Raw genomic sequence first — 15,093 nt, forward strand, 5'->3', positions numbered from 1 at the left:
CCAGTGTATGGAAGCTAATACAGGGGTAACATGGTTGCAGATGCCTAGGTTTTTCAGAAGGCGGATTGCAGCGTTTTGTACCCTTTGGAGGCGAGATAGAGTTTTCGTAGGCAGCCCAATAGTAGAGTTTACAATAGTCTACGCGGGATTTTACAAAAGCGTAGAGTAGTTGTGTAGGGTCATGAAATAGTTAACTGTTGTTTAAAATATTGCTCTGGCCTACATAGCTGAAAACAGTGTATAATCTATTGACTGCATCTGCCTGAAATGTATGTCCTTGCCCTACCACATTGTAAGCTGAATAGATAAGAGTTTGAGCCATGATGTGCCCTGCCCTTCTGTACATGTAGCCTTTAGACCTGTAAGATTTAGATAAGCAGAGAAATGAGCTAGTTTCCTATAGGACTATAAGTTGTATCCCTGAGCCTATCATAAGTGCTGGCTTAGGACCAATAATAATTGTAGAAAGTTATAGAAGTAACAAATGAAAATTGTAGTTTTTGCATATATTAGTTTGCGAAAAGGGCATAAAAGTCCGTGTATTTCCTGTTTCTGACACTCTAGTAGGCAGGCTATTAACTGCACTAGAGTCCCGGCATGCTGTGAATAAAACTTGTACTTTCTTCACGCCTCTGACATTGTGTGTCCAAGTGACCTTTCATTTGGCGCCCGAACAGGGACTTGAAGGTCTCTTGACCACTGGTTACTCGATTGGTCACTTGTTTCTGGTCCTACGGCTGATATGTCTGCTTAGCCGGCTGCCTTCCTTTTGGGGGGTTGGCAGACCTCAGGACGTTGGACCGCTTCAACTGACTTATCTAGTCTCAGTTTAAAGTACAAGAATCTGTATCTGTATCTGTACCTGGAGTGGCCACTATCTGGTAAGTAGGAATTGATCTTTCCTATCCTGTCTCTATTCTCCTGCCTAGTAAGCCACTTGATCAGTCGCTGAAGTCGTTGGGAGGGATTATAGGAACTGTTATTTTCTGGTTGAGTAACTGAACTGAAATCTGTTGTGTTTTGTGTGTTTGAGAGTGTCTGAGACGTCCTTGAGGACGAAGCGAGTGTGGACCTGTTAGTACTGCGTTTCCCTAGCCCGGAGACGGGCGGGGCCAGGAATTCAGGGAAGTGTTTTTGTCCTCCATTGCACAATGGGGGGATGTCTGTCTACCTGTGGGGATCCCTTGATATGTTAGCTAATTTTAAAAAAGGAATTTGTCTTTGATTATACTTAACAAATCAACCCTTATTTGTCTGTGCCAGTTAGAATGGCCGATATTTGGTGTGGGCTGGCCCCCTCTGGCTCCCTGGAAGAGGACATAACTCGTCAGGTTTTTATGCATTCGTTTGCTGTCAGTTCCTCTTCCAGTCAGCCAATTTTTGCATTCCAATGGGAAAACCCTTCCACTGGACAAACCTCCTAAGTAACCTGGACCCGTCTACCCCAGGGCTTTAAAAATAGCCCCTCTCTATTCAGCACTGCCCTTGCTTCAGACCTTGCCAAATTCTTCCCTTCATCTGATTCCCAAGTCCTGCAGTATCCCGGGTTCTTTATGACTTCAGTCTGTTCAAATGTATCAGTGAAGTTTAAACTGTCAGTTGTTCACAGCATGAGAGGAGAGTACTTTTCCTTTTGTGCTGATAAGGGCCATGAAGTGTGTAGCACTTCCAATGTGGTTTCTCCTGAAACAGATAAGTGGTTTTGCATTTGAAGTTTTTGGCTATGTTATAAAATGTATATGCATATTCAGAAATGCATATAAATGAAAAATATGATTTCTGGAACTTATATTCCATGCTAAAAAGAAGTTCTTTGTCCAAATTTAGTAGTTATTTGTCTAAATTTAAAAGTTCTGAAAAGGACTACATCTGTAATTTGATCTCTTTGATCTTTAAGCAACTCTCTCTCCTTTGTGAAATTCTGTAGGAAGGGGGAGTAAGTCTCTACTGAGACCCATGTTGATTGTAAAAAAAAATAAAAATGAACAATGTTTAAACTTGTGAGTACAGTAAAACTTTGGTTTGGGAGCATAATTTGTTCCAGAAGTATGCTTGTATTCCAGGGCACTAGTGTACAAAAATATACATACTTGTATTGCAAGCCCTTGCTCGTTTGGAACAGTCACTGCATTCCTGCAGCGTCATATAGAGAGGAACCATTGGCTCAGTTGTGAAAATGTGATGCTTCTATACTGTATGTATGTGTATTGCAAGACGTTGCTGGTATAGCAAGTTAAAATTTAATCATTGCTTGTCTTTTAGAACACTTGCAAACCAAGTTATTTGCAATCCAAAGTTTTACTGTATATTCCAATCTTTGTTTTGTATTTCTGTATATAAAAAATGTAAGTTTAGGTATAACAATGTAATTTTTAGGAATGCTTTTGTATTGAAGTAAATATTTTTGCCAGTCAGCTGATAGTGAAGGGACTGCTGCTTTAGAGAGCGCTTGTGTCAGACTACCCTGCTTAGTGGGTGGATCCAGAACTGCATTTAGCTTAATTTTATAAGTCAGCTCTTTGGGGTAGGAACCTGATATAGAATAGGGATTGAGAACAATTCTTATGTGTTAGTGCACATCTTAAGTTCAATTATTTTGTACCTTCTCTAATCTTTTGTAAACCACATAGCTCTTCACGGTATTGCGGTATATAAACTGTTATTATTATTATTTATCTGAGTCTTTCAGATAGTGGGTCTGCCTTTTAAATTTTCCTGTGACCATATTTACATTGATTTCAAGTATGCCTTCCTCGTGTCACCTACCTTGGCTTTCAAATCTCCAAGGGTACCAGGTCCCTTCCTACACCGAGGTCTAGGCTGTCTGTAGTCTCCCTGTCCCTGATAACTGCAAGGCTCTGAGCACCTTTCTCAGTATTGCAGGATACTGTCCCATCTGGATCCCTGATTTCTCTACTATTGCTCGTCCTCTGTATGATTCCACCAAAGGCGCTGACTCAGCCCCTTTTGTCTGGACCCAACTTCAGGAGAGGTCTTTCGCTGCCTCCAAAAACTTCTGACTCAGGCCCCTGCCTTCTGGCCCTTCTGCCCAAGAAGCTGAGCTTTATGCCCTCACTTCTGCCCTGCGCCACTCTGCCTCTCAGTCTTGCAATATATATATACTGACTCCAAATATGCTTTCCTTAACTTGCATTCCCATAGGGCCATCTGGAAACATCGAGGTTTCTTTATAGCCTCCGGCCGCCTGATCCATCATGCTCCCCTTATTCTTGACCTTCTTGAGGCCGTACAACTACCCTCATGTGTTTCTGTTATGCACTGCCATGCTTACAGACGCGTGATGGACCTTGTCTCTCGTGGCAATGCCCTTGCCGACCGCACAGCCCGAGCTGCCAGTCTCTGCCCCCTCTTTCGGCCCCTCTGTATACAATCATTCCTTTTCTGGATTCCCTTACACCCCAGTACGCTTCTCAGGAACAGACTTGGGCATGCATTATTTTGGGCCAGTCTGTCCTGAAAGGGGGGTGGATACAAAATGCACCAATTCAAGTGCCAATCCAGACCCACACACTGATACTTCAAACGCAAGCACAGCACCCTCATAGTTATTCCTCAACACCTGGCCCTCACGATTGTCATATGCTGCTTACCATCCTGAGAGCTCTGGTCAGGTCGAAAGAATAAACAGAACTCTTAAGACCCTTCTCACAAAATGAATTGAAGAAACTAATCTGTCCTGGCCTGTCCTGCTGCCTTCTGTTCTTTTTCAGATTAGATGCATCCCATCTAAGCCCCATTTGAGCTCATGTCCGGCCGGCCACCACCCATTGTGAACCCAGATCCTGGTTCCTTTGCTACTCTGGGATCAGATATCCTCCAGAGTCAGGTCCAGTCTTTAGCTAAAGCCCTTTAAGAACTCCACAAATGGGTCCTGGAAAGGGCCCCACTATCGATAGCTACACAAGTCCATGGGTATGTCCCTGTAAATACAGTATGGCTAAAACTTGGAAGTCAGACCCCCTGAAACTTAGGTGGATAGGTCCTTTTACTGTAATAATTTCTTCTCTTACAGTTGTCAAGGTGTCCGGACATGAAACTTGGTTCCACTACAACACGGATCTTCAGCTGAAGCTTTCTAAGACCTCAAAAGTTCTGAATATTTACCACTGTACTTAGCAGGTGTTCTGAATATAATTCTTTATAAGTGTTTGAGTTTAATTGACTGCCTGTGGTTCACACTGCCTTTAGCAAGTGTCTTGAGTATAACTGTTTGAAGTTTTCTAAGTTGTGCCTGAAAGAAAAATGAGCTTCCTATGTTAGTATATATAGATATGATATTTGTGTTGCCCTCACTTATGTTTCTTTCTTCTGTATTTTGTACTTAACAAGTGCAGCCCCTTTGCCTGATGTTTGTTTGCATGAAGGAGTTAAGTACAGAAAGTGTCAAACATTTGAGGGTATTTTCTGTTTCCAACCTACTGGTGATGAAGTTTAAAAGTGGGCGGAAATCTGCATTGATGATGTTGAGGGTCCACTTATCAACTAGACTCTTATTGTAGACCCCACTCGCCTGGTGTCTTTGTATTTTTGATACATGTGTGTTATTTGATGTTGCCCAGGGTCATGGTTTTGTCCCTAATACAGTTTTGTGTGGCTCCCTAGATTGACAGCGTTATTATACCAAATGTGCTAAGTATATAGGTCTGTATAACCTGATGCCTTTAAGAACTGCCCCTATGAGGAAACCTTCACTAATGGTGGAGCCTGTCCTTTATGAGAAAGAATACCCCGTCTGCCTCCCTTACTATAGGTCCTAGCTCCGGCCCCTTGTGTACTACAGGCTACTGTAATCCCATGGTTTTCACTATCACTGACCCATATAACTGGAATGCCAATGTCCAAGTCCAGAAGGCCAGAGACTGCATGGCATTGTATATTGATGGTAAAAGGTGAGACTCAGGTACTGATGTATATGTCCGAATTGTATCCCACTCATGTGCTCCTGTCTATCACTCTGTGGTGTTTCCCCAGTTTTATGAAATTATGAAAGTAGATACTAATATCCTGTAATCACTAGAAATCTGTTTATATAGTTTGCTGAAACTATAGGTCAGACTCTTAATGTTAGCAATTATTTTGTTTGTGGTGGCACTAATATGGGTGAGCAATGGCCATGGGAGGCAAAGCAGTTAGACATGTTAAGCTTATCTACACAGAACCTTACTTTTGCTTCCACTCCTCGGCCTCCTTGATGGACTTTGCGGACCTCCATTATTGCCTCTCACTGCCTGCAGCGGATTGATGGTCCCTTCAATGTTCAAGTTGGACACCTCAAATGTACCTCGCTCTGGTCCTTCAATGCCACAACAGCTACCTGGACTCCCTGGCCTGCTAACCTCACCTCCACTCTGCCAGGTAGTCCCCTCCAGAATCTACTCAAGGGTATCTCCTATGATCACTGGCCAGCCCCTGATGGTCGATACTGGCTCTGCGGCTTATTTGCATACTCCTGGTTGCCAGCAAATTGGACTGGAACTTGTGTACTCGGCATGATCCGCCCCAGCTTCTTCCTGTTACCGCTGGCTGATGGTGAACACTTGGGAGCCCCTGTATTCAACACCAGGGGTCGCCAAAAGCGGTCTACTTCCACCAATTCCCTTAAAATAGGTGAATGGGGTAATGACTGGCCTGCAGAACGGATCATTGCTGTTTACGGACCTGCCACATGGGCCGAAGATGGCACCTGGGGCTATCGGACCCCAATCTACATGCTGAACCGCATTATTCGTCTACAAGCTGTACTTGAACTGATAACCAATGAGACTTCCAGAGCTTTGAGTACCATTGGCAGAGCGAATGCTAAAATGCGCACTGCTATTTATCAGAATCGTCTAGCTTTGGACTATTTACTAGCTGCTGAAGGTAAATTCAACCTTTCCAACTGTTGCCTTGAACTTGATGATGATGGTAAAGTGATTGAGGAAGTTGTGGATCGTATCACCAAACTGGCTCATGTTCCTGTTCAAACCTGGCATGGCCTCAATACAGACTGGTTCTCTGGTTCCCTGGGCTCTTGGTTACCGTCTGGTATGACCCTGAAAACAATTCTGCTGATAACTGCTTTGTCCTCCCTGGTACTATGTTGTCTACCTTGTTTAGTTCCATTGGCTATGAAATTTCTTCACCACACTGTGGACTCTGCTGTCAACCGTTCCACTGCTGAATTGGCCCTTGCCCTCTCCCAGTATCGTCCCTTACCCACTGGGGACCCCGACTTTCCTGACCCCTAACTTTATTTTGTCAGGCTTGGCTCCTTAGGTACGCCAGCCTGAAAGGGGGGAATGTAGGGTCATGAAATAGTTAACTGTTGTTTAAAATATTGCTCTGGCCTACATAGCTGAAAACAGTGTATAATCTATTGACTGCATCTGCCTGAAATGTATGTCCTTGCCCTACCACATTGTAAGCTGAATAGATAAGAGTTTGAGCCATGATGCGCCCTGCCCTTCTGTACATGTAGCCTTTAGACCTGTAAGATTTAGATAAGCAGAGAAATGAGCTAGTTTCCTATAGGACTATAAGTTGTATCCCTGAGCCTATCATAAGTGCTGGCTTAGGACCAATAATAATTGTAGAAAGTTATAGAAGTAACAAATGAAAATTGTAGTTTTTGCATATATTAGTTTGCGAAAAGGGCATAAAAGTCCGTGTATTTCCTGTTTCTGACACTCTAGTAGGCAGGCTATTAACTGCACTAGAGTCCCGGCATGCTGTGAATAAAACTTGTACTTTCTTCACGCCTCTGACATTGTGTGTCCAAGTGACCTTTCAGTTGGGCAAATTCGGGTTCTGAGAAGTTTTGAATGTTTTTCTTTAATCGGGAGTTTATTGTTCTTTAATTTAAGTCTCCAATTTACCTTGTCCTCCTCCCTACCCCCTATTATCCAATTCTCTGGTCATCCAGTCAAACAAATTGATCAGATTTGTATGACAAGACCTATCTCTAGTGAATCCATGTTGCCTCCAGTCCTGTAATCCACAGGATTACATACTTGACCATTCTCTGTTTTAAAAGTGTTTCTATTAATTTGCTTGCAACAGAAGTCAGACTTACTGGCCTGTAATTCCCTACTTCTTCCTTACTTCCACTTTTGTGGAGAGGGACCACATCCGCCCTTCGTCAGTCCTCCAGTATCACTCCTGACTCTAGAGATTCGTTAGTAAGGTCAGTCTGCGGAGCTACCAGAACTTCCCTAAATAACTTCAGCACCCTAGGATGTACACCATCCAGCCCCATTGCTTTGTCTACCTTTATTTTAGCTAGCTCCTCACGAACACAACCCTTTGAAAATCGATCAGGGTCTAGTACTCCTCCATACCTATTCACATTTGTCTTCTGCGGTCCCGCTCCCGGCACTTCAGCTATGAACACAGAACAGAAATATTTGTTAAGCAATTTGGCCTTTTCTTTATCAAGTTCTACATATTTCTCCCCTTCCCCTTTGAGTCTCACAATGCCACTTTTGCACTTCTTCCTATCACTAATATATCTAAAAAAAATGTCTTGTCTCCCCGTTTTACCGTGTCAACTATTTTTCTTCCATTTGCATCTTTGCTTTCCTGACTACAAGACCAGCCTCTCTTAACTTTTCCTAATATTTTTGCCTGTCTTCCTCTTTCTGTGATCTTTTGTAGTTTATGAAAGTTAACCTCTTATTCCTTACCTTCTCAGCTACTACCGTATTTTCACGCAGATAACGCGCACCCGTGTAAAACGCGCACATGGGTATAGCGCGCAGAAACCACGATTTTATGTACAAAAACTTTTGTATACCGCGCTCACACGTATAACGCGCATGCTGCCCGACTGTCCTTTCGCCCGCCCCGACTCTCCTCTGGCCACCCCGACTCTCCTTTCGCCCTCCCCGACTCTCCATGCGCTGTCCCGACTATCCGTTCACCCTCCCTGACTTTCCGTGCACTGCCCCGCCTCTCCGTGCGCTGTCCCGACTCTCCGTTCACCCTCCCTGACTTTCCGTGCACTGCCCCGACTCTCCGTGCGCTGTCCCGACTCTCCGTTCACCCTCCCTGACTTTCCGTGCACTGCTCCGCCTCTCCGTGCGCTGTCCCGACTCTCCGTTCACCCGCCCTGACTTTCCATGCACTGCCCCGACTCTCCGCTTTTTCACTCCCTTCGGTCTGCCTGTCCCCCTTGAAGTCCTGTCCCCCCTTGAAGGTCTGCCTGTCCCCCTTGAAGGTCTGTCCCCATCCTGAAAGCCTGATGCCCCCCCCCGACGTCCGATACAGCCCCCCCCCCCCGGCAGGACCACTCGCACCCCCACCCCGAAGGACCGCCGACTCCCCGACAATATCGGGCCAGAAGGGAGCCCAAACCCTCCTGGCCACGGCGACCCCCTACCCCCACCCCGCACTACATTACGGGCAGGAGGGATCCCAGGCCCTCCTGCCCTCGACGCAAACCCCCCTCCCTCCAACGACCGCCCCCCCCCCAAGAACCTCCGACCGCCCCCCCAGCCGACCCGCGACCCCCCCTGGCCGACCCCCACGACACCCCCACCCGCCTTCCCCGTACCTTTGTGTAGTTGGGACAGACGGGAGCCAAACCCGCCTGTCCGGCAGGCAGCCAACGACGGAATGAGGCCGGATTGGCCCATCCGTCCCAAAGCTCCGCCTACTGGTGGGGCCTAAGGCGCGTGGGCCAATCAGAATAGGCCCTGGAGCCTTAGGTCCCACCTGGGGGCGCGGCCTGAGGCACATGGTCGGGTCGGTACTTTTGAGAACCAAAGTGGCCTTCTTTTCCTCTTACTTTTACTTGCTTGCCTCACAAAAAGGTTTGTTGTCCTTACAATCACTCCTTTCAGTTTTGCCCACGGCATTTTCACTCCTTCCAGACGTTCCCATCCAGACAATAATTCCTTGACGTAAACCCCCATCCGAACAAAGTTAGTTTTCTAAAAGTCTAGAACCTTTGCTTTTGAATGAGCCCTCTCTATACCCATCTTAATATTAAACCGTACTATGCAGTGATCACTGGATGCCAGATGATCATCCACTGTAACATCAGAAACACTATCCCCGTTTGTAAGCACTAAGCCCAGTATGACCCCATCTCCTTGTAGAGAATCCAGAATCTCCCTACTTTAGTAAGACTTCCCCTTTATTAGATATATTCTGAATGTCTACTATTAAATCTCTGTCTACTTCTTCTATCTGTGAAGGAGGCCTGTATATCACACCAATGTAAATATATTCATCATTCCCTCTTTCTAAATTGATCCACAGTGCCTCTTCCTTGCCCTGCAGATCCTGCAATTGTGTGGCTTTAATATGATCTGTAACATATAACGCTACTCCTCCTTTTCTTCCTACCCTGTCTTTCCTGAACAGATTATAGCCCGGTATAACTACATCCTAGTCATGGTTCTCCTTGAACCACATCTCTGTGATAGCCACTATATTCAACCCATCTTCTTCCATCACAGCTTCTAGATCCAGAATCTTGTTCCCCATTGTTTGCATTTGGGGTTTTCAAGATATTTGAGTTGTGCTTATCTCTTTGGCCTTAAAATCAATCACCTCAGAAATTTGAGGTTTAGGATTCTGCTCCTTAATTGGTGGTTCTTGTATTCATACTTTTGCAAAATGTGCCACTTACATGTTTAATTGGTGGTACTAATAGGTGGAGAGTTCTATATGAAGTTGTTCTTTTTTGTAAAATGGTTGCTGTTGCACATATCAATTTTTTATACCATTCTCCCAGAGGAGCGCAGAACGGTTTACATGAATTTATTCAGGTACTGAAAAATTTTTCCCTGTCTGTCCCGGTGGGCTCACAATCTATCTAATGTACCTGGGCAATGGGGGGATTAAGTGATTTGCCCAGGGTCACAAGGAGCAGCGTGGGTTTGAACCAATAACCTCAGGGTGCTGAGACTGTAGCTTTAACTCTCCCCTCTCCACACTCAACAAAATAATTTTAAATTAATGTCCTTATACATCAGTGGTCTCAAATTCAAACCCTTTTCAGGACTACATTTTGAATTTGTAGCTACTTGGAGGGCCTCAGAAAAAATAGATGGAGGGGCATAATCAAAATTAAGGTCTAAGTCCCCTTTTGGCCTTAGGCCCTAAACGCTGAAAGTAGAAACATAGAAAAAAGCAGCAGAAAAGGGCTATAGCCCACCAAGTCTGCCCATTCCAAGTATCCCCTCCCCTGAATTTACTCCCTTAAAGATCCCACGTGAGTATCCCATTTTCTCTTAAAATCCGTCACGCTGCTGGCCTTTATCACCTGGAGTGGGAGTCTGTTCCAATGATCCACTACTCTTTCGGTGAAGAAGTACTTCCTGGAGTCGCCATGAAACTTCCCTCCCCTGATTTTCAGCGGATGCCCTCTGGTGGTCGAGGGTCCCATGAGCCAGAAGATATCATCTTCTGACTCGATGTGTCCCGTGATGTACTTATATGTTTCAATCATATCTCCCCGTTCTCTTCTTTCCTCAAGTGAGTACAGCCGCAATTTTTTTAATCTTTCTTCATACGTGAGATCCTTGAGCCCCAAGATCATCCTGGTGGCCGTTCGCTGAACCGACTCGATCCTCAGCATGTCCTTTCGGTAGTGTGGTCTCCAAAACTGAACACAGTACTCCAAGTGAGGCCTCACCATGGCTCTGTACAACGGCATCATAACTTCAGGTCTCCTGCTGACGAAACCTCTGCGGATACACCCCATCATTTGTCTTGCCCTGGAGGAAGCCTTCTCCACTTGATTGGCAACCTTCATGTCCTCACTAATGATCACCCCTAGGTCGCGTTCCACCGTGGTCCTAACCAAGATCTCACCATTTAGTACATAAGTTCTACGCGGGTTTCTCTTACCCAGATGCATTATCTTGCATTTTTTAGCATTGAAGCCTAGCTGCCAAGTAGTTGACCATTGTTCCAGCAGGGAAAATGTAGCAGCAGGGAAAATGTCCATTCTCAAAACAAACATCCAAAATGAGGATTTTTTTTTGACAGTGGCCTACCTCTACGTTCACCAGTTTAATCGCCCATACCACCACTATGTCTAACCTTAGAACACATTATCAACCCCAAAATTGCCCAAGTTCTAAACGCCCAAAACAAGACCTTTTAGGCGAAGGAGGGGCCAGTCCTTCATGAGAATCTCAGAGAGGGTGAGAACCAGAAGGCTTTGAGCATGCGCAGATGCTCAAGGCCCAGCAGCAGCTTAGCAAGGAAACCGGCAGCAGGCACTTTCAACACTGGCGGCGCAAGGGTAAGGACAGGGCTGGTCAGTGGGGGAGAGGAGGCGATTGCGAAGGGAGGGAGCAAGCACTGGTGGCCTCGGGGGAGCAACAAAGCCGGTTCCCGGGGTTGGGTCGGCTTGGGGGTCGGAGGTCAGCTCGGGGTCATGTCAGAGAGATGTAGGTACCTACCGGTATTCAGTCAGTGGAATGAATCAGCCGAGTTGCCACTATGGCCTACGAGGAAAGTTGCTTTGATATACGAGCACTTTGGATTTCGAGCATACTTCTGGAACAAATTATGCTCGCAAACCGAGGTACCACTGTATTACAGAAGTTCCATATTCAGTGAGCCTTTTGTAGAATACCCAGCAACTTTTGAACATCTTAACTTAGATGCTCCTTTTTATTTTTTATTCCAAAGTAATTTTTATTGCATTTGCCATCCAGAAACAAAATAACTGAATAAATATTCTCACAGTTAGCTATATATCCCATTAAACAAGTCTCTGCAAGTTAAACTCCTTTTGAATTCATGCCAGTAGCAGTGCATTGACTTTGAAAATGAGCATTTTCTGCTTTTCTCTTACATTCCCACCATATTCTTTGACACATGCTCTCATACTCCCTTTCTCCTCTCACTCATCTGTTTTCTCCTTCCATCCCTCCTAATAACTTTGTCTGCTAAATAGTTCCTCCCCACCAGTTCCCTTTGAACCTCTGTGGTCAAAATCTCATAATGACTCTTTGACTTTGACACTATACTTTGTACACTGTAGCTTGTACACAAAGAATGATAAGGGAAATACATCCGTTATAAATGCAAATCTTCCATTATCTTATCCTAAAATTGTACAGAAAGAGGATTCTGTCATCCACCCATTTTAAAAATACACTTTTTTATTTTTTTTTTGCTAGTGTCATTTTTGCAGTGTCATTTTGCAAAATGTTTAGAACCCCTAGCTGCCTCCTTTCATTTGTTGAATGTCCCATAATATACATTTTTTACCCTTCAGTGGCACCTCTGGGCAATTCCTCGCACTCCTTTGGCCAGAACAACTCCATTTCCTGATATCTCAGGGATTTGTGAACTAATGTGTCCCACTCCTTTTGCACCTCCCACAGTTATCTGTGACTTGCAGCCTCATCCTTTTTACCCTGTCCACATAATGGTAGTATACCACTGCCTATTTGGAATGTATAGCTTTCCTCAAAGTAGTGTTTAATGACCTTTGCTGAGATGTCTTGCCCACATTGCCAATATGGATAGCTTTTTTTCTAATTTACAATAGATGTTGTATGCATCTTGTACATTAAGTCTGCAGTCTTTTTTTTGTTTGTTTGTTGAGCTATTTTCACTGCAGTTTCTGTTGGATTTTTTTCTTTTGTTTTCTCTCTTTTATATGCAAAATGGGGCCATAATTACAGATTCATTATATAATAGCTTTCATTCAGTTTTAGGTGTTAATGCAAGTTGCTGAAGAACCTATTGTTGGGACATTTGTTGTCTCTACAGCTAAAATGGATAAGTAGTTTTTTTTCCATTCCAGTAACCTATTTGTCAGAATTTGTAATATCCATTGGGTTTTTTTTTTTAATATCTTGTTCATTCTGCCTGTTTCAGCTGTTGGAGAGTCAACTGGCACAAGCAAATCGACTAGCAGAAATGTATCGGGAACAGTGTGTCACTTTTGAGGAAGAGCTGGCTCGTATGCGTGAGGAAGGAGATATTGGAAGAGAAATTTTTAAGGTAAAGAAAAGAGAAAAATAAACCAGAATTGTCTTATGCTGGTGTAGGTATTGTGAATTATGCTTTAGAGGAGACCCAGATTCTGTTTTGTCCGGCATGATTGATTTTAGAGAAGATGCTGGGTGAAAACTGACAGTTTTATGGTCTCTAGATGAACACTTCTGACCAGCTCTCCATCTGCACATGAGATAATAGCTTTATTTATATCCCATCATACCTTTTATTTATTTATTCAATTTTTTAGCACATCTTCCGAGAGGAGCTCAGAACGGGTTACAAAGTACATCCATAATAATTGAGACAGGACAGAGATGGCATAAATTACAATATAGACATGACAATAAAACATATGCACTAAGTAGCATCTGGTGAAATTAGGTGGCATAGGTGCATTGACTGAGTGGCATTTCTGGGTGAATGACTTTAAGAACTGGGTTTGTGAAGAGGAAGGTTTTCACGTCCTTCCTGAAGTTCCAGAGTCCATCTACTGATCTAACAGATGGGGGGATGGTGTGCCAAAGTCTGGTTATGAAATGTGAGTAGGAGCGTTTGCAGGCTGTTTCAGTTTTGAGGGAGCGGCCAGGAGGTATGGTCAGTCATTTTTCTCCTTGGGACCTCAGTGGTCGCTTTGGGAAGTAGATTTGTAGTTTAGTTTTCAAGTAGTACGAAATCATTTCATGGAAGGTTTTGAAAGTGAGGACCAGGGCCTTGAAGGCATAGCATTTTTGAATGGGCAGCCAGTGCATGGAAGCTGACACAGGGGTAACATGGGCGCAAATGCCTATGTTTTTCAAAAGGCGGATTGCAGCGTTTTGCACCCTTTGGAGGCGGGAGAAAGTTTTGGTAGACAGGCCCACTAGTAGAGTGTTACAGTAGTCCACGCGGGATAGTACAAAAGCATAGAGTAGTTGGACAAATTAAGGTTCTGAGAAGTATGCACGTATGGTTTTTAGCTGGCGGAGGTAGTAGAAGGAGGATGATACTAGTTTTGATAAGTGATCTGTCATTGATAAGTTAGAGTCAAGAGTTACTCCTAGGCTGCGGACATTGTCTTTGGGTGTAAGGGTGTTTGTGCCCCAGGAAAAGAACGGATGGGGTATACGCATAGATCTTTGTGGATTCAGAGAAGTTCTGTCTTGGATTCATTTAACTGTAACTTTTTCCCGGTCATCCAGGTCTTTATTTCAGTTAAACAAGATTTGTTATAGATTTGTGTGTCTCAGTGACGGCCTATGAGAAGATAGAGTTGTAGGTCATCAGCGAAAGAGTGTTTTCCCGCTATGTCCAGTACTGGTTTGACATAGAGGTTGAAGAGGAGAGGTGATAGTAAGGCTCCTTGAGGCACTTCATAGTGGAGTGGTTTGGGTTCAGATAAGGATTTTCCTAGTAGAACTCTCTGGGATCTGTCAGTCAGGAATGAAGAGAACCATTGAAGTGCATTGTCACGGATTCCAATGGACTTTAGCCTGGACAAGAGGAGAGAGTGGTCGATGGTGTCGAAGATGGCACTGAGGTCTAATAGTACCAGCAATGCATCATTTCCGTCGTCTAGGATTTTCCAGCAGTCATCTAGGATGTTCAAAAGCACTTTGCTGTGGTGTTTCCTGAAGCCCGATTCCAAGTTGGAGAGGATGACGTTTGTCTCCATGAAGTTTTGCAATTGCGTGAGTAATGTCTTTTCCAATATTTTTGAGATGAATGGGAGGTTTGAGACAGGTTTGAAGCTGCTTGGGTTGTCTGGGTCCATGGTTGTTTTTCTTCAGAAGTGGTTTTACTATGGCAGATTTCCAGCTCCGTGGAACTACACCTGTCATAAGGGACTCGTTTTATTAAGGTTAGGATGGATTCCAGGAATACCTCGTTTGTATCCAGGAGTGTAGTGGAGGGACATGGGTCCAGGATCAAGGTTGAGGGGGTACAGAGTTGATTATGGTTTTGAGATCGTTGTGGGAGATCAGTTTGAAACTGTTCAAGGTTTCCGTCTTGAGTGGATTGTCATTTTGGGTGGTCTCTGGGATATATGGGAGTACTTTGACCTCTGAGTCCAGATTTGTGCAAATCTTAGATATTTTGTCATGGAAGAAGGTGGAGAGGGATTCGCAGTCTAGGTTCGTT

At 44.3% G+C, this 15,093-nt stretch overlaps 1 protein-coding gene across 2 annotated transcripts in view; it reads left to right on the forward strand.

Annotated features, from left to right (window-relative positions):
- The window catches only part of CCDC77 (coiled-coil domain containing 77), a 159,223-nt gene that overhangs the window by 112,813 nt on the left and 31,317 nt on the right, over positions 1-15,093 (forward strand). For both annotated transcript variants that reach the window (XM_033952793.1, XM_033952794.1), the window contains exon 10: positions 12,853-12,978. In XM_033952793.1, the coding sequence (XP_033808684.1) occupies positions 12,853-12,978 (126 nt within the window). The remainder of the gene's footprint in view (positions 1-12,852; positions 12,979-15,093) is intronic.

This window comes from Geotrypetes seraphini, chromosome 7 (assembly GCF_902459505.1).
Source record: "Geotrypetes seraphini chromosome 7, aGeoSer1.1, whole genome shotgun sequence".
In the NCBI taxonomy this organism is placed as follows: domain Eukaryota; kingdom Metazoa; phylum Chordata; class Amphibia; order Gymnophiona; family Dermophiidae; genus Geotrypetes; species Geotrypetes seraphini.